Below are 19,602 nucleotides of genomic sequence, written 5' to 3' on the forward strand. Positions count from 1 at the left end.
CGAAAACAAACACAAGCTGTCCAAGGCCTGTGAATAGTAAAAGGGGTGTCTGCCTTTAAAGCTTAAGACTAACCACACTCTAGTGAGGATGTCGTGAGGGGAGGTAAGGTTGGAAGCTACAGGCAGCTAATGAGCCCTCCGTTTCCATTGGCTACCGGGGGAGTTGAGGACCCCAGCTCCTGGCAGGGCTGCGTGTGTGATGCGGTGTTTAGATCACAGTGGCAATGGGGTGAGCTGTAAAGTGCCCCCCTCAAATGGAAAAAGGGAGGAGGAATTGTGGGAGTATCCTGCTCACCCATTCCTCTGCGACACTCTTTCAGATACGTGAGGAGACCCAGTACCAGACACCTGGCTTCCCTCTGATGCAAATGCACCCTCCTGCTCCTACAAAAACCCCTCCCCAGGTACCACAGGACCCAGCACCCACCTATGAAACTGGGCAAAGAAAGCGGCTGATCTCCTCAGTAGATGACTTCACAGAATTTGTGTAAATCGTCATGTGATCAATGTCTGCCTTCTGGCATGTCGGCGGGGATGGGAGTGAACGCTTTTGACCCTGCACACTGGCTCTCTGCTGCCACAGGGAGACAATTGGGAATTGGCAAACTGTGTGGCTAGGTTACCTTAGTATGAACTAGTTACTGGACTGCCATGCGACTTGCCTAGACATCATCTTGACTTTGAGTTGCCCTCCATCATGAAATAAGATCAGGATTTTCTACCCTGGCAAACAATCCCAGAGTGGACCGAGCCTATACACTTGGTCTTTATTTGGCTAGAGATGTTAACTGAAGTCTCTGCTAGCAGCTTTCTTGCCAAGTTTAAATATTTCTCTAAGCAGGAGCAGGCAAAGCAGAAAGCCAAATACTGGTCTGCACTCGGTGGGGAGATGCAGAAGCAAATGTTGGTGTTTTGACCCATCTGAGTGAAAGCTTCACTCACAGTCTCTGGAGACTCGGGATCTCCATTTCCTCTCCATGGGTGGAAAAGCTCTATAAGCATTCGTGAGAGCTGCATGCAATTTCAAACTAGTTCTTAACACCAGCTCTAATTATAGGAATATCAACTAGCTTCACAAGTTAACCTGTAAAAATGGCAGCTGCCTATATTTCCAAGGAGATCTCTTTGTTTGAGGAAGTCTCCGTAAGTCTCCCACTCCAGTGAAATTGCTCTTTCAGACCTTAACAGTATTAAGGATGGAGATGTGTGCTGGTTGGTGGAGAGGCAGAACGGTAAGCAAAGCCGGTATAGAAATCACTGACTCTGAATAAACTGGCTTGTAATGAAGACTCGGTTAAACCCAGAATGCCGAAAACAATTTGGGCCAGTTTTAGAAATTCTAAACAAAGGATTTAGCTAGAGGCTGACGTGCTCCTAGTGCAGTCAATGGCAAAGCTTCCACTGACTCCAAGGGCAGCCGGATGGTCCCCAAGAATGTAGCAAGGATGCTAGGAAGTAACTGTCCCCGTTTGTGTGTATTCACATACTCTGCTGAAAGGTACTCTTCAAAGAGGTGACGGATCTATGTAGGTGGCCTAGTGTGTGACCAGGACACGCTTGACTGGTCTTTAGCCTGTTCTATAATGTGGCCTCACCAGAAATCTTTCCTGTTGTCCAAAATTTCCTCTTCCCTTGTAAAGGGACATTGACACTGGTTGGTGGCAGCATCGCTGTGTTGTACTCATCACACGATGACGGTCCCAGAGTGGGAAGCCAGCGGTTTGGATGGTTTGTAAAGGGTCCTTTGAATGCAGGTGTGTGCCAGGCTTTTCAGGAGTAGCATGTCGGGTGGTGAAAGATAACTGGACACTACAGAATGGGAGAAGCTGTGTAAGCTGGAACGTACTGTGACTATTTTATTGTGTGCTTTTTGTCACTCCTTAGTGACTGTTGTCCTCAGCAGTGAGTGACGGGCTCTTAACTCGCTAACCAAGATGCTCCGTGAGTGAGTAGCAGCAGTTTTTAGTGACTGGATCACTGCTGAATGCTTTGACTGGGATCCAAGGAAACCCATCCACAGCTGGAATTGTTTGGGAGACTTTTTTTTTTTTTTTTTTTTTTGGGCGGGAGGGAGGGGGAGGGAAAGGTGAGCTACTGAACAACGCAGGGTTGTCCAGTGACTCGTGTGTACACCCTCTTCTGAGTGTTTATACATTGTAAATGCAATAAAAGTATTTGTATGGTTACTGGGTTCTCACAGCATCGGCGGTCTCTTGCGTTGCATCTAGTAACCACTCGAGATGAATCTGCTCCTTCCTTTGGCGATGAGACCATTTCCTACTGACCTGCTTCTTCCTCTCTGACCTGTGGAAGGGTCTGATACTAGGGCCCCCTGTTTGTCCAAAGAACAGGCCCAGCCTGGGTGGCGGCAGCAGGACAAACCCCCCACTACTCTGCCAGTTTGTCTCCACCCTGATTGGGAGGGATCGCTAGACATAAGCATAGATTAGTTCTCATGGCCCATTCAGTCCTTGACCTCTCAAGTCTGCCTTTGTGGGGGCTGGTGGTGAAGTGCAGACCCATGTCCGAGGAGCAGTGCACTGAGAAGCTGTGGTCTCCTTTCTCAGAAGGACCTCTTTGAACAGTTTTTTTAGGGGGCTGCTACCTGGGGCTGGATTTGAACCACTGACATAGAAGTAAGATGCTAACTCCCCTTCTGTGAATGTTTCACTTGTTAAAATATGTAATGGTATTTAACCGCTTGCAGCTGCAGGATTGCTGGTGTTCCCAAGTGACATACCCGGAGCCACACGTTACCTCTCTGAGTCCACGTGCCAGATACGTTCAGCCGCCTGTGAGCCTCTTTTCTACTGAACAAATTCTGTGTTCTTTTGACAGTAGAGCTTCTAGGAAAGATTTCAAAGCTCCTTCCTGAAGTAACATTGATTAATTACCCCGTTACCAATAATAAATTGGTATTTTTCACAGGTGTGAATTTACTCAGCAATTAAAGCTGTCGCGTTGGACTAGCTTTGAAGCGAATAGCTTTCCGACTTTAATGTTGTATTATGGTGCAGTGTCTCCGCGACGCATACTTCAGATAATGGTGTATATGGAGTGCTGATTGGCAGAGAGGATGTTGTAGCAACTTCCAACAAAAGCATACCAGACATTTCCTTAGCAGTCCATGTTTTTTATTTGACATTGTCATTTTTAAGAAACATTCCCACAGTTACAAAATAGGCTATTTTGTTTGCAAATGTAACACTGACCAGAAGGCAATATTCTGATGCATTGGTCCTGATCATCCATTGCTACAAAAAGCATTATATAGATTTCCCACCCCTTAACTAGCTGATAGGGTTCTGTATGAAGCAGCTTGATACTGTTGCATCATTGTGAGACTTAAGGCAATAAATAAGAAACCATGTCTTGGTGACTATAAACACAAAATATACATTCAAGAGTAGTTATTAGGTAGGGATGCAAGTCAAATGTATTGCTGTTGGCGAGTATAATCTCGTGATTAATAGTTCTGGCTGCAGTTAAGCTCAGTTTTCATATACTTGCTACCTTAACTGTGACACTTCAAGGAACCTTCTGCTTGCGGCTACGGGTTCTGTACAAATAAGTGCTGCTATGAGAACTAGGAGAGCTTTAAAGCTGTATGTGCTACCCACCAGGCATGTGCGGCTTTTCTGAAACTCCTGTGTGGGCTCGAGAGCTGCTCCACTTGGCTCAAAGAAAAGCAGTTAGGCAATTGTCCTAACTCCTCTTTGTTCCTCTACCATTAGCAGAAGCACTGGAGAAACCTCATTCTCGCTACCGCACACATGCACACAGAGCTAGCTGGATAAGAAACTCATTCATTTTAAATCCTGCCTTTAAAAAAACCCAACCACTGGCTCTTCGCATTGGGAGCATCCTAATTTGAACTTTTACTTGCCACCTACGAGCTTATTAAAGGATGTGTAAATCGGTTTGGCGTTCCGTTCACTATGATCTCTGAACTCGATGGGCCCTGTATTAACTAACTGTGTTCGAGTAACTTCCTGTAATAGAGCCTGTTCAAGCCTTTGCTGGGAGAGGGTAATCTAAAGAGACGATCGATTGTAGCAAAACTAAAGCTGACAGCAAGCCTCGCGTTTTTGCCCTTTAGCTCTTCACGGTTCTAGTAGACTTTCAACGAAAGCCCTTGGCAATCAAGTAGTACGTTCCTCCATAGTACCCAGCCTCTGCACAGTCCAGTTAGCGCTTGACAATTATGGTTGGTTGAGGCCTCTTAGCTCAGATAGCTGTTAACAATCCTACAATACTATGTTTCTAACTGCTGTCGGGTCTACATCTTGTCCTCTAACCCTCGTGTTTAGAGCTGTCAAAATGGAGTCTCTGGCTGGGCAGCTAATTCTGTTCCCTGCATGGGGGTGAGCGCTAATCGAAACGACTACAGCAGTGCAGTCTAGGTTAGTGGGCAAGTGGTTGTAATCCATGTGGGAAGCTGTGTCAGCAGTCTTGGGGTCCTGTGACCATGGGTATTTATAAGCAGTGAGGATCGTTCTATTGTGATCTCATTGGGCCTGGCCTTGTATGGTGGTCTGTGGTCTGCACTCATAAACATTCTTGCAACGTGGGAGGGAGACCCTGGCGTAGCCACACATTTTTTTCCCCCTAAGCTGCACGCCAAGCCATCTGTCCTGCCAGTGCTCTCCTCCCAAGTGGAAAAGGGGAAGCCAATTGGTTTGGTCAGCTGGCAGAGCAAATGTACAGGCAGGGCTGCTAGTGGGGCATGGGAATGCTGGGGTGAGACAAACTTGGCGAGGGTACGCCATTCTCACTGCAGCACTAGGGTGGGGGGAGGGTCTGTCTTCATTGCAGAAAAGCCCTACGGGTGGATATAGGGTCCTAGAGCGAAGGGAGGAAGGATATTCAAATGGTGAAATTCCCTCTCATGTAAAACTAGAACCCCCCAGCGGTGAAAGGCTCATAGAGGCAGTCGTCAGTCTGGTGCTGGCTGTTCCCCCAGCTGGACATAAAGGTGCTCGTTAGCTGATTTCTCCCAACTTCTCCTCTCGAGGCTAACCTTCCCCCAGGTCTAGCCCCTGCTTGCATTCAGAGGTGAGCTGCATGCAGGAAATGGAGTTTAACCACAACGAATCCGTTCCGAGGGGCCCTGTTACCGGTTACCACCTATTCACAAAAAACGGTACCAGGCCCCTTGGAATCTTTGTTCATTGTGAAAAGGCAGCTGACACCTGAAATCCTTCCTGAACACAGTGATACTGGCAGAAGTTTGCCTTGACTTCCAGTGCCTTTCACACCACTTAATAATGCCCTAAAGCCTTTCCTTCCTCTGCTGCTGTGGGCACCGTTTTCCTTACGGACCGTAGTACCTGCTAACGGGTGGTGACATTTATATCCACCTGCCGTTTTCCAATCCTCATCCTCCCACGCCACACAGCACGTCTAACATTCCAAGCACTTCGCTTTTGCCACTGCTTTGCCCCAACCATAGCTGTTCCATCACCTCTGTGAAGAGTGCCTATGGTTCCTGCTTTCATTGCCTTCCGTCTATGTTCTACTTACCTCCTTGCTTTCTGTTCTTTCATACCCTTCCTATCACCATCGAAACACCTCGCAGTTGTAAGGAGAACTTCCTTTATACATCATGCTAATACCGCCCCGCCCGCTGCAACTTCTCGCCGAATTCTGTCCTCTGCACAACTAGCTCAACCAGTACAGAACATCAAGAATAACGTCCATGAATGTAAACCCAGTGACTAAGGACCCCCACGCTTCTCGCTCAAGTCTCTACAGAGAGAGGGAAGCAGGTGGGAGCGCAGTGCAAGGAAAGTCAACCTGGATGCAAGCTGTGGATGGCTGGAATACAACTCTTACGTGCATAGCAGGAAAAAAGCAGTGGGAGCTGGCTAGTGCCAGTAAGCAGCAAAAAGGGAAGAGCTAACGCCCATGGACGTGTCTTCGGGGAAACCCTATCTCTAGCCTTTATGAAGTTCCTCAGCTGGAAAGCAGCACAGAATTCTCCGCTTAGGACTCTCCTCTCCTAGATTAGGTAGTTGCAATGCTTGGAAGAGAACTATGCTACAAGCCAAGAGTCTTCCAAGAGCGGCAGCAATGGAAGCTAGATGGAGTCTTAGAGGAGATGCTGTCACATGAACGCTGTTGGCCTTTGGTTTTGAACAGCTGCCGTAGAACAATGTTACCCTTCCGAAGCATTGAGCAGGACTGGGGGGAGGGAGGGGAAAATAACGCCTAGTGCATCGTGAGAGATCCCACCGCTGCTCTCAGCTCCGTGCGTTGGGACCGACGTTGTGCCAGCCCGGCCCGAATCTTGTCTTGGCACGAGAGCACGCACGCCACACGCACTCTGACACCTAATACTTTATATACAAAGAACATCCCTGGAAAGAAGCACTTAATACATCCTTTAAATAACTCTGACAATAGTGTTCTGTCTCCTATCTACATGTGTCAAACACTGTACCGATGCTATGAAAATATAGCAAACATACAAAAATATATACATTTTAATACCCCATATAAATTACTTACAACATACAGAACGGGGAAGGGCAAGGGTGAGGTGAACATGGGGTGACGAGGGGGTTTCCATGGGCACTAACTGCCAGGCAGAGTTTGCTGCTGTTAGCACCACTTGGCATGGCTGGAAATAATTTACATAGGTTGCCCAGAATACGTGCATGTGATTATCACCTGCTCCAACTTTCTAAAAGGGGTGGTGAGTGCTGGACAACTCTCTGCCATGGCATATCAAGCATAGCACAGCTGTAGCTCAATATACTGAGGATTACAGTAAAGTGGGGGAGCGGGAGAAGGTTGAAGTCGGGGCGAATACATCTTCCTGTCCCAGACAGAAGCAAACCAAGAACCATCTGTCCCTGTCTCACCACCTGCCTACGCTGGTAGGTGGCTTATTCCCTGCTTCCCCTAGTGCGTTAATTTTTCTTAATGCATTGGTTGTTCCTCTTTTGAAGCTCCCAAGATTGCTGGTGAGTAGGTTTGAATGTCGTCAGCTGGCACCTGGCCTGCGAGGCAAGGGTGCAGCTGGGAACGGTTCATTGGGGACCTGCGTTCACATTAGCGTTTGCGCATTTCCGTATATGATCTTTTTTTTTTAAATACTGCTTTCATGATCTATTATTCCGTCCTTGTTCAAAAGTTTGCATGTGTCATCGTTAGCCAAGGAAAGCATTGTTTAAAGTGCTGGGCAGTACATACAAAAAGTAAACCAAAAAAATTACATAGGTTAATACATTCCTTCACCTATAAAAACCAAGCAACCAACGCAACACACTTACCCATTCAATCCACTGGCTGGGGGAAGATCAGTAGCTAGAAGGGAGCTGAACTGGAATGAAGCCAGCACGCCTGCAGCCCCCCCCTCTTTTAAGTGACCAATTGAAAGCACCCCCTAGGTCTCCAGTAACTTTTTGGTTGAGGTGTCACTAACGGCCAAGCCCTAAGACTGGCTGATTATTCTAAGTGGTGGCTTATGTGGATTTCACCGTCATTCATATTTTTTAAATATTGAATTTCTTTAAATACGAAGAATAGTACCAAATGCTGGAGGATAAAAGTAGCCAATACTGCGAATGAACTGATCTGGGTATAGATACTGTCTCTGGATAGTCATGCCAAAACAAATATTGGATTCAATATCCTCCCGATACCTGTAGTTTTCCTCCACAGTGTGTCTGGCCTGTGAAATCCAAAAGTCTGTTTAAAACGTAAGTACTGGGAATTTCAGCTCCTCTCTTCCCGCTTTGGCACAGCCAGCTGAGCACGGGAAAGCCGCGAGTTGATCCTTGCCCCAGTCACTTTACTGTGCAGCTGTTCTTGATACAGCAACGTAACAGTACTAGGCCTGTGCGTTTGGAATCTGTTCGTTTTGTTTGCAGCTCGGGTCACTCACGCAGCGAGACAATTCTTTTGAATATGCCCTGATTCATGGTGCTCTTCCTCTTGCTGCCAGCGCTCGATGTGATTGGGTGAGGGCCTCGCAGCCTCTCTTGTCTGGCTTTCTCGGCGAAGCGGGGCCTCCTACGTTGTCCTGGACTGAAGCGCCAAACAGTCTCCGATGAAACCAAAAAGCTGTGAAACCATTCCTGGCGTAAACAGGAAGCGGAGGCACGTTGGTGAGAGGCTGCCAGTACGGACAGCGCACAGTGGCTGGGTCCATCCTCGTTAGGCACTTGGGAGGCTCAGGGCAACACCTGTATTCTTAGCCGCACGTCCCGATACGGCAGTGGGGCTGGCCAAGAGCCCAGGAAGGCACGCTGGCTCCTCAGTCCTTGGTGTGACGTGAGTGCGTTGGCTTTCCACGCCGGTGGCCTCGGTGACTTCTGGTTCTGACCCCGAGCAGTGGCGTGACCACGTTACAAGGATCTCTCCGCCTCCCAAGGGGAGGCGCGGTGATGTATTTCCCCAGCAACGCTGCACGTGGTCTCCTGTTACTTGATGCTAGGGTGAACCTTGTTCTTTGCCCGGAGCGGCTTTTTCTTCCTTACCACTGGTGCCATGGTGGCATATGTCTTGTGCGGGGAGAGCAGAGCAGAAGCCACGCTGATGCCCCGACTGGCTCGCACTATGCGGCTGGGCACACAGCCTGTGCTGCTCTGTAGGGCGCCGGTGGGCTGGGAGGGCGGCACAGTGTCCCGGGGAGGGTGCAGCTCGTTGTCGGAAAAGTTCTCAGGACCGAGTCCCTGTGGCCCCTGATCTGGGCTCCCTAGACAGTACTGACTCAGCAGGTCCTCAGTCATCTGGATATACTTCTTCCTGGTCCTCCGGCTCTGCGAGTCCTCCAGCCGCTGCTCAATGCGGTAGACGTCCTCCGTCACCTGATTCACTCGGTCGAACTGGGCCAGCAGCATCTCGAAGAGGGAGAGGAGCTGCTGGACGTCAGCATCCACCTCTGAGCTGTCCCTGGTACTCAGGACCAGACTGAGCCCGTCCAGCTGGCTCGAAGAGGTGGAGGCCCTGGAGCTGTCCGAGGCTGCGCTGGGGGTGGGACCCCGGAACGACTTGGAGTCGCTGGAGGACCGGGATGGTAACGGCTCCATCCCTTCGAACCTCACCTTGTGCCGAAACTGGAGGGGGAGCGAGAGTGGAAAGAGGGTTATTGCAGAGCACAGGCGCTCGTGAACCCTTGCCTCTTGCCCTGGGTGGGGGCAGCTATCGGCAGGCACCTGCCCCGCCCCAGCAGGTGGGATGGGGGGGTGAGTTCTTCATGCCAGCCAGGGCCCGAGCACTGCCACCCATCCGCTACCCGGGACTCCAGCTGTTGCTGACGACCCTTCCGCCCCCTGCCAGTTATGGCCACTGTCCCGGCCTGCCCCCACCCCACTGCCAACTGCAATGGGGGGAACAGCCAGAGTGTTCGTATCACCTGCCTGCAGCGCCCTGGGAAGGCAGAGGGGGGCCAAAACGTGCGGCAAAAATATGCATTCCATGCTGCCGACAGGGACCCGCACCTCAGGCCACGATCTAACACCCCCATCTCCTCCCCCCCGGCCAGAAACCTGGAGCCTCTCCCCCGGCTAGCACACTGCACAGAGGCTGCGCTGGGGGTGGTGCCCTTCGGGGCTGGGCACCTACTTCCTTGACTTTGCTGAAGCCCATCCAGAGCTTCAGCCGGCGGACGAAGAGCTCCACCATCTCGTAGTCCTGGGGCTCGAAGGCGGGGCGGTACAGCTCAAAGTGCATCTCCCGGTAGTTGTGGAGAAGCACCGCGGCAAACAGCCTCAGCACGATCCACGTCTCCAGGACGACGTAGCTGGCGCAGAAGAGGTAGTACAACCCCGAGGGCTCGGGCAGGCAGAGCCGCAGGTTGACGCTGCCCCGGACCACAGCCAGGAGGAGCAGAAGGCTGCTGCTGAAGCTGTGGAAGGATTCGGAGCAGGAGGAGAAAAGCTGCAAAGGAAAGACAGAGGGGGCGGTGAAAGGGCAGTGCCCCAACGGCAGAGTGGGCACCGTCGCCCTTCGAGCCGGCCTTTCAGTCCCAGACCCCCAAGCGCCTTGCAAAGGCAGGCAAGGAGCGTCTCCAGCTGCACCTGGCTTAGCAGGCGGGAGCCCTGCTCTGTCTATCAGCTACAGCATTGCCAGGCTTCCCCTGTGCCCCCTGCCAACGGCGCCTCCACCTTGACCTAGAGAGAATCTCTCCCTCTCTCTCTCTAGGAATTCTGTCTCTGTGACCCCATCCTTGATGCCTCTGCCAGGAAGGGGGCCAACGTAGGGCGAGTCTGGACTGAATAATAAACATGGATATTTACCAGGAAGCCGAGCTGGGTGTAAGCAAGAGCAACCAGAGCGAAGGCCAGCCCGGCAGCAGCCAGCTCCTTGCTGGACTTCCGCAGTGTCTTGCCAAACACGGACCATTGCCGGACGAAGCGCAGCTGCTGGACAGCCTGAGACCAAAGAAGAGAAGCCAGGCTTACACACGTGTGGCTCAAACGGCCCCGCTGCACATGTTGCGGGGGCGGCCGTCCACCGCGTGGCAGTGCGGCAAAGAAACCAACTCCGCAGGCCCCGCGGGCCGTGTCCCCTTGCACTGCTGGCACATTGTGGGTGAAGCTCCCTGGGCCCCCAGCCTGTTTTCGACTCCAGCCATTTAAAACATCTGCCTTCTCTCAAGCAGCCCTCGGTTTGGGGGGCGGGGTTCGAATTCATTTAAATCAACACAGCAAACTGCAGAACCAGCGTGCCCATCCCGTGCTGCTCCTGCCCGGCCACCTGGGCCGCCGTGACTCACTGACCGCTCAATCGATCCAGATAGGTCGATCTGATGCCAGCGACTTTGCCGCCATCAGTGTAGACACCCTAGAAGGTACCTAGTTCGTGCTGATTCCTTGTAATATGTCTATTAGCCTCAGACATCCAGACTCTGGGAAAGGGGTGGGAGGGGAAGACATGCCACAGTCAAGGGGCCTTAGTAGAGAACCCGGCCTGTTTACATGGAGGGAGCTCTACTATGAGTGCTCCTCATGTCAGCTGCACCAGGCTGGCTTTAAGGGATAAACCCAAGCCCGTGTGTGGTTCTCTGCTGGAGCACAGCCCGGTATAATGGTTAGGCAGCTGCTGTATAGAAACTACGGGCCTATCACGCCGGGCAGCATTATTGTCATGTTGTTTCGGTGTGTTCCCCTGCCTGTCTCCCTCTGTTGTCTCCTGCCTTACCCTGAAAGGTCTAAGGGGCAGGGAGCATCTTTGTTTTATTTGTACAGCACCTAGCCCATATTTCGTAGCGGCACAGCCCATTTTGGAATAGCTAGTTTACAGTTGCATTTAGCTACATCTCACTGCTGCTGCTATTCATTAAATGTGGTGGGGTCCCAGGGTCCCAAGTATATAAATCAAGCGAAGAGAATATGCACAAGTTCATCTCCTGTACAAACGGGATTTAGCCCTATGTGTGTGTGTATATATAACCCGGGCTTATAGATCAGACTAGTGTAAGAGTGGCTGAACTGCCTTCTATTGTCTAAGGTCTGCATGGACAGAACTTCAAAAGCGCTCAGGACCAGCAGGTGGAATCAGGTTTTGGGAGTGGCTGGGCGCGGCGTTCTTTGGACAATCTGGCCTGTGAAACAGAGTTCTACTCTGAAACGTGCGCGAACACGGCCTGGAGAGACTCCACGTGTGTGTTTCACTGGTTCCACATCCATCGGCTTGGTTGGCACAAATGGGTCTCTAAATGGTCACCGCTGCCTCTTCAATGCTGGGCTCTGGAAAGCGAGATGGACGGGGTTCTTCGGCTCTACGTCAATACCCCTCTTAATCTGATTACTGCTCATGCCCTGGAACTAACACTGCCCGGGAGAGGCATAGCCAGCGCACACTTTGCCCCGCCTGCACGAAGCACATCCGAGACCCCGTGCTCCCTCCCCCTGCCATACCTTTACAGTCAGCAGGAAGAGCAGGGAGGCGGCCAGGCTGTTGAAGACTGTGTTAAGGAAGGCCACCTGGTAAAAGCTGGTGAAGCCCTGGCGGTTCTTCAGATACTTTTCCCACTGCTGGTCAGCGATGGTGGCTTGGCTCAGGTGCACCACCACGGTGCAGGTGGTCAGAAGGATGAGCAGCCATTGGCTGTAGCTCCCAGGCAGGGCGAAGTAGGCCCGGCCTTCTTTTTGGATGGAGAGGGACTCGGAGACCACGAAGTAGACCACGAACACCATGAGGAAGACCTGCAGCGTAGGGGAGGAAGAAGCGTTCATCCGGAGGAAAGGGGTTCAGAGTGGAGCAATGCTATGGTAGCAATTAGGAGATCACCGGGCTGTCAGTCCTCCATCCTGGACCCGTCGGCCCGGGACGGTGGCGTGGAGACCAGAACTACTGGCCTTTAACCCCCATGTCGTTGTTACGGCTGCAACCCTGCCACCGGCACGTGGGCCCAGATCTGTCCCTGGTGTAACTCCACTGACTGGCTGGTCATAGGAGGTGGGCACTGGAGAGTGAGGCATGGCTCTCCTCTTTCTCTGGCCCCTGAGGGGCCCAGGGAGCTGACTCGGGACCGGGCCTTGCCTTCCAGGGCCGGCCCATGCCACAGCCCCAGTAACCCCCCGCCCGCGCGGTACATGGCCGACTGCTAACGGATGAGGCGTGTGCGGGGAGAGGGTGAGACGTGTCTGGATTCTGTCTGAGGGGTGATTATTTTCCCCTCTCCCGCTCAGAGAGGGAGGAATTCGGTGCCTGTATCCCTGGCACTAGAAGTGGTGAGGGGGGCGCGCGTCTGGGGCCAGGTCCTGCTATGTCTGGGGCCAGCGTGGCATGCAGCAGCGGGGGCGGGAAGCCGTCAGCCAGATGCTTCTGAGCCGGGGGCTGGGAGGAAAAGGGGGGTCCCCGACAGCTCTTCCCCAGCACAGCAGTCAAGCGCGGCTGGGAACGGGGGGGGGGTCATAGCAGCAAGCAGAGGAGGGCCAGGTCCCGGCGACAGCCAGCCACTGTGCCAAGGGGTCAGGTTGTGACTGCGAGCAGGGCTGCCAAGGGGGGAGAATTGTACCAGGGCCCTGAGCTCAGAGAGCCCCCCAAAAGCCTGTAACTGCGAGGAAAGGGGGTGGGGGCTAGCAAACCAGAGGGGGCCCCCCCCATTTCTCCTCAAGGGCCTGACTGAGGCGCGAGGCTGCTGGACTGACCATCATGAGAAGCTGCAGCGTGACTCCCCCTCTGAGGCGCAGCAGGGGGAAGGGCCCCACTGCAACGGCTGCCACGGCGCGCCCCGCCAGGGGGAACTCCAGCCGCAGGGTGATGGCCGCGTGCAGGTCCACGCTGGGGTTGTACTGCGTCAGCTCCACGAAGACCGCTCTGCTCCTGCAGGGACAGAGAAAGGGGGCAACGGTGTTGGAAGGCCGGGATGATGGTGACTATCGTAGAGGGGCAAGCGTTGCCAGAGCGGCTCAGGGACTGTCTCGGGCAGCCCCCTCCTTGCAGGTGCAGGGGAGGCCGGGCGCGGCTCTCTGGGGGGCCCGGGGTGCTCCGTGCATGGGTCTGCAGCCCACCAAGGCACTGCAGAGGGGAACACACCCTGCCTGCCTCAGCTGGAGCGACACGGCCTGACACAGAACCCACGGCAAGGGGGGAGATGAATGGGGGGCCCTGACTGAATAATCTCCCCCCTCAAAACTCTTCTAGGCTGGGCATCCAGCGCCTCGAAGGCCTGCACTGACGATATAGATTAGAGAAGGGGCCTCGGCTTCATCCCCATGCAGATTGTTCAGCCAGGGCTTGAGCCAAAGGCCAGCGAGGTCCAGGATACGGCTGCTGTGAACGGCCCTGGCTTTGTTTGAGCAGCGCTAGCGTGCTGGGCCTGTCTTAACCAGCGGGAAGAACCGCCTCTGTTCCCCGGTGACTGCCGAAGTGAGGGCTTCTCCCTCCTCTGCTGCCTGGCGCGCTGCTTACATGTTGTTGATCCAGTTGTTTTGCTGAAGATCGTCCACTCGGGCTCTGCTGTCCTCCAGGGTGGCGCCCAGCTCCTGGATGTAACCGCCACTGTCGTAGACGGAGAGGTAGCCCCAGTACCAGACTCTGAAAGAAGACGGGGGGAGCAGTTGCTGACCTGCCTATGGACCAAATCTGCCGTCATCACTCAGGCCAAGTTCCCTCCGAAGCCGGGAGGAGTTGGGGTGTTTTACTTTCCGTGCACTGTGCGGGTGCATGGGCAAACACGGAGGATTTGAACGGACTTACGGTAAGAGTCTTATTTAATTTTAATGCATCTAGGGCAAATGAGAAAATTTACAAACAAGTGCATCAACTTAACTGGCCCAAAACAGGCCCTCGCCCGCCCCCACCCCCATCTTGAAACACACCTCCCGGAAATGATCCAGAGCCGAACAAATGCGAGAACAAAAGGTAAATGAGCAGCAGCCCAGATTTTATATCGGTTTCCTGAACCCCACTCAGCTGCAACAACAGCAAACTGCTGCCAATGTGCACATCTTGCCTTGCTGAGGTTTAAATTGCTCTGTAATTCACTCCTGGTCCTAAATAGTCGTTTTGAAATCGCGGTACCCCCGGCACCGCCCCTCTGCAGTGGCAAACTATATCACAGTGGCGCTCGGTCACACACGCACACACACACACACTTTAACCTTCCCTGCAGTGTGTGCACCACAAAATTACAAATGGGCTTGCACGATTCGTGCCAGCCGAAATGCCGAGGAACAAAACCAGCCGGCCGGGGGTCAGACGAGCCCCAGGCCTTCCATATAGTTCATTCGATTAGAACTCGTGGCAGCAGCTGGCTGGACTGACAGGACAGCTGGAAACCGAGTGGCTGTAGGAACCCAAAGACGTGATTGGATTTTTGCAGCCGGAACAAGGAAATGTACAGGTGGAACGCGCAGCTTCGTACCCTGCTTCATCAGGAAGCGAGTAGGACCAAGGCTGGGTCAGATTTACAGACACCCTCTTCCAGCCAACTGCATAGTCGTCAGTATTAAAGCTGTTCGACCCGTACGTGCATTTCTTCACAGCAGCAGAGGCATCCGTCCCACTAAGGAGATCGTGAATGGTATCCAGGCAGTCTGCTGAAAAGAGAGTTGTGTTATCTTGGCGGTCAAAGGAGACAGGAGATGGCCTGGGATGGGGAAGGAGTAATTAACCTCTGCCCCTGCCGGAGAACGAGGCTGGCTGGACAGGCACAAACGGAAGGTGAAGCTCAGCTGAGCAGCTGTGGGCCGGGCTGGTACAAAGCTAGGCAGCTGAGAGCAGAAAGGGCTGCAGGCTGCTGTCACTCCCTGGCAGTTGAGCGCTTGAGCTGGACCCCATGAGTGGGCCAGAGCACCAACAAAGAGAGCAGAGGGAAATAGCAATGGGGTTTGGAAATAGGCGGACCATGGTTGCCGGACAGAGGAACCCAGAGGAGTGGGCAGGACTGGGTTCCCCTACCAGCCACTGGGAAAGTGGCCCAGGCCAGGAATTACAGCAGACGGCCTGTGATGGCCCATGGGCAGATTTCCAGTGGGACTTGGCGACCTCTGGCAGGGTCGCCATCTAGTGACTTGGCCGGAGGGTTGAGTCACCAAGAGTCGTGGAGAGCGAGATGGGACACGGGGTGAGGGAGTGATGGAAGGCGGTACTATGCCAGATCTGAGCTGTTCCCCTGATCCAGCTCCCAGGTGAGTAGGGAAACCCGTTAGATGGGCATATGAACATCCCAGTGCAGACAGCTATTCCTTTTCATCTCCTCCCTCCTCCTGCTTCAGTTATAAACCCTTCATTCCTGTCCCCCTTCCCCTGCTACACCTAGAGAAGGGTGCAGGTCCGAATCACATATTGATAAATCCGCAATCCTTAGCTGAGCTACTGAGCTGAGCACAAGGTGAAGTGAGTCATGAGGCTCTGGGAGATGACCTTGCTTCTTCGCGGCTGGCCCCCTCCTGATGGCTGGCCACCCTCCCCTGTCTGAAACCGGGCAGGGCCTGGGTCTTTGGTTTTGTAAAGTACCTGGCCCATGTTCTTGGGCGTAAGGATAACCAGGAACAATCCTGCAGCCTTTCTGGCCAAACGTCTGCAGAGAACAGCCATGTGCCGCAGGGCAAGCTGGCTACCATGGTGCTAGAAAACTAGAGCCCCATCTCAGCTTTGTCCCAGCAGAAAACCCTCCCCATCTAAGTGATAGGGATCTCTTCTGTGAGATGCCATTGCTTCCTAACAAAAACCATGGTGTCCCGGCAGGGAGGGACCCCAGCAGCCACGCACCTTCCCGCAGACGGAGCTGACGCAGCCGTGGCACTCCCAGCATGGTGCTGTAGCTCCCTCGGCCCGACTGGTTATTGTAGAGGGAGGGCAACAAGACCTGTGACATCCACGCCCAAAACTCATCGGATCTGTGCGCACAGGGAGGAGAAAGCCGGTCAATGCAGAACAAAGCGTCTCCGCTCTGCCAAGCCCCCAGCTCTGGTTCTGAGACATTCTCTGCATGTCCGTTAAAAGCTGTGCCTAGGGAATGAGCGGAACAGCTTGCATTCTGCCGCTGGGGGAGACTTCGCTTTGGGGAGGTGACCTGCACTGCTATTCAGTGGCACAGCCTCTCTGTCTTTATTCTCCAGACTGCTATCCTGTCTCCTCAGAGGTCTCACAGTATAGTCCTTTGGGATGCAAAAACCCTACAGTATATTCTTACAGAAGATGCGGCTGAGAAAGACCTGTCAGATCATCTGATCTAGTTCCATGCCAATGCACAGCTGTTCTCCAGTGTTATCCTCTTGTGATTTTATCCAGCCTAGCTTTGAACGAGTGAAGAAATGAAGCTTTTACCACTTCCCTTGGGAGATTAACCCGCAGCCAAAGCGATCTGGCCGTTAGATCCAATTTTTCCCTTTGCTCAGTTCATCCCGTTACACTTTCCCAGCGTGGCACATGCCTCACAAAATAAGTGCCCCGCAGAAATCTTTTGAGCCTGATTCACATTAAAGCCCCTTCCCAGCATTCTCATGGTGTAAAGAGGCCGTCAGTGGGGTGTGCCCATACATATACTCCCAGGGCATGGCCCTTCTCCACTGCCAGTGCAATGTAAATGAGAGCCAGGTCTCTCTGTTACCAGGAGCGGAGTCTGCTCTCGTTTGACATCATTTTTAAACCAGTGTCATTCTACTGATGTCAGCGGGATTACTCCTGACTTATATCATTGTGAATCAGCCTTTCTGTGACCTTTTGTAATGTGGATTCTGGCTCCAACTTCGCCAAGTTTTATTTGTCTATGGAACAAGCGAGAGGGCTGACACAGGACAGAACTGCTTCCAAGTAGCAGCTCTGGTGCCATTCTGGACAAGAAGGATGATAACATCCTGGAAACTCCACTGGGAAATCTTCATCTTGCTAAATTTGTACATGAGAATCAAGGGAAGTGCGGTTTAATGTTTATAGCATGGATGATTATTTTTGGTTTTCATAAGCCTCTTTATAGCGAAACCTTCTTTAAAGTTGCAATTTTTAAAGGTAGTCATGGTCTATCCTGAGGCTGCCACTCTGAATGCCTTGATCAGCTATCGGAAAGAGAAGTAAAAACCGATTTTTCCATAGCAGTGGTGCTCAGTCCTTTAGAAACATTAATGAATTAAAGCTCAGAGAACCCTACTGTTATCTCCACTTTACAGATAGGGAAACTGAGGCACCAAGCAATGAGAGGACCGTCCCGTCCCCCAGGGAGTGTGGGATAGGCAGAACTAGAGCACAGATCTCCTGCATTCCAGTGCTGGGGGTTGGTCACAAAACCATCCTGGACCTCCCAAGGTGGGTTTCTAAAATTAACATCTGGCAACTCTCAGACATCATGAGCATTATAACATCAGCACTGAGGAACTCGTTCACCCCTGTGTGCCTAACGCTGGGAGGAGGAACCAGAGGAATCCGGGTTGTGAAGGGACAGTCTCTCCTGTTGCCTGACACCATGAGACAGGGTGCATTAGTGACTCTCCTATTCAGCATTTGTGTGTGACAGGTAAAGAAACGGGTCTGCTTGCTGACTTCCAACAGGATACACCCAGCGCTCAGCCGGAGGCTGCCTGGCACGGAGGGCTGAAATACCCCCAGGCCTCGTTACGCTGAGTCCCTGAGCAGCAAAACCCTGCCTGGCCTTCGCAGTTACCTCTTGATGTGGAGGAATTCCTCGCTGCCAAGCTGCTGCTTGATGGAGCTTTGCAAGAGGAACGCCCGACCGTTGCGGGAGGCGTCGCCGTAGTTGGTGAGCAGGATCACCAGCAAGAACAACATATAGATGAGGAAACTCTGGCAAGCAGAAAACAGAGGCACGAGGTAAGGGGGCTGCTCACATCCCAGGGCACGGTGCCTGCTTTTGTGGGAAATTAGGGCTGCTGAGTCCTGTGTCAAGACCCCCCATCGACTTCAATGGAAGCAGGACGGGGCTCCAAACGTACTGCTATGTTTCTTCCACAGGGGAGCTGTTTTCAAATGAAATCCAGCCCATGGCCTCATAACCATTTCCACCCACCCCCTTCCCAAACCAGCCAGCCCAACTCCACACGTTCAAGTCGATGCAGATTGCACAACGTCCTGGCTCTCTCTCTGCTGGCAGCGCCACTTATATAACAGCTTCCCATTTAGAGGGGTTTCCGTTCTCGACAGGGATCGCGCCCAGTTCAGCACAGTGTAGCTGTTCAACCCTGGGTGTGTTGCTAGCACCAGCTGGGAGTATTCACGGGGAGAGATTTTTAGGAAGATGGAAGCTCCTTTTCACAGCTGGCTGCCTGTTAGCATTTCACTGGGCTTGGATAATGCACGTGGCCCTCTCCCGTTTTCTTGTGCACGAGGCCGGAGCTGATGTGTTTCCAGCACTGCAAGGGAACGCTTCGACCCCAAAACCGACCGGCTTCACGGGGAGGAAAGAGTTTCATTCCTCTTAGATTTGGACCATCACCACCTAGCTCCTAGACAGCCCTTTTCATCCACAGATCTCAAAGCGCTTTAGAAAGGTGGTCAGGATCATCACCCCCTCTGGGCCAATGGGGGAAACTGAGGCACAGAGCTTGAGAAGGGACTTGCCCAAGGTCACCCAGCAGACCAGTGAGAGAGCTGGGAATAGATCCCACATCTCCTGAGCCCCAGTCCTGTGCTCTATCTATACCTTCTGCTTTTAAACAAACCGTGTTCAGTGGGCCCCAAAGACTGGATAGATTCCCTCTCACCCTTTGTGTAAGCCGCCTAGTTAGTTTCCTTGCTTTGTTTTCCTAACCCGATGCTCCTGCTACGAACCTTGTGTCCTTCAGGTCCATGGTTCCTAACCTTCTCAGGGCAGTTGGACCAGCGCTGAGAGCTCTCGCTTCCCATTCAGTGGTGCTCACTTCCTAGGCTGGGCTGCCTACAGTCACAGAGATGCTGCTGGGAGCAGCCCATGGCAGGTTACAGCAACCACACCCTGATAAAAGGAGGGCCTGGGCCGCATCCTGGGGCCCAACTCAGGGTCTCCGTAAGGCAGAAAGTAGGGAGGAGCCTACCACGCTAACTGAGAAGGCTTATGCTAGTGTGCTGGGACCAGAAGGCAGTGCTCTGTTCTGCCCTGGGCAGCATGGCAATCAGTCTCCAGGTACTTAGAGTCCCAAGCCAGAAGGGAGCATTGTGATTGGCTAGTCTGATTTCCTCAACAACACAGGCCAGAGAACTTCCCCCAAA

The 19,602-nt window shown here is 52.8% G+C and overlaps 2 protein-coding genes across 5 annotated transcripts in view; one reads left to right on the forward strand and one right to left on the reverse strand.

Moving 5' to 3' along the window:
* TSC2 (TSC complex subunit 2) overlaps positions 1–2,912 on the forward strand; it is a 42,674-nt gene extending 39,762 nt beyond the window's left edge. For both annotated transcript variants that reach the window (XM_067534277.1, XM_067534278.1), the window contains exon 41: positions 321–2,912. In XM_067534277.1, coding sequence (XP_067390378.1) covers positions 321–491 — 171 coding nt within the window. In that variant the 3' untranslated portion in view covers positions 492–2,912. The remainder of the gene's footprint in view (positions 1–320) is intronic.
* Positions 2,913–3,104: 192 nt separating this feature from the next.
* Positions 3,105–19,602, reverse strand: part of PKD1 (polycystin 1, transient receptor potential channel interacting) — a 132,960-nt gene continuing 116,462 nt past the window's right edge. For 2 of the 3 annotated variants that reach the window (XM_067534290.1, XM_067534292.1), the window contains 9 exons: positions 18,062–18,201; positions 16,174–16,301; positions 14,825–14,999; positions 13,870–13,995; positions 13,107–13,281; positions 11,871–12,158; positions 10,248–10,382; positions 9,574–9,888; positions 3,105–9,065 (listed from right to left, as the gene is read on the reverse strand). In XM_067534290.1, the coding sequence (XP_067390391.1) occupies positions 8,430–9,065; positions 9,574–9,888; positions 10,248–10,382; positions 11,871–12,158; positions 13,107–13,281; positions 13,870–13,995; positions 14,825–14,999; positions 16,174–16,301; positions 18,062–18,201 (2,118 nt within the window). In that variant the 3' untranslated portion in view covers positions 3,105–8,429. The remainder of the gene's footprint in view (positions 9,066–9,573; positions 9,889–10,247; positions 10,383–11,870; positions 12,159–13,106; positions 13,282–13,869; positions 13,996–14,824; positions 15,000–16,173; positions 16,302–18,061; positions 18,202–19,602) is intronic. The other variant, XM_067534291.1, reaches the window with a different exon arrangement.

The sequence above is a fragment of the Emydura macquarii genome, unplaced genomic scaffold (assembly GCF_026122565.2).
Source record: "Emydura macquarii macquarii isolate MOO-44397 ecotype Brisbane River unplaced genomic scaffold, CSIRO-AGI_Emac_v2 contig_3390, whole genome shotgun sequence".
Lineage (NCBI taxonomy): Eukaryota > Metazoa > Chordata > Testudines > Chelidae > Emydura > Emydura macquarii.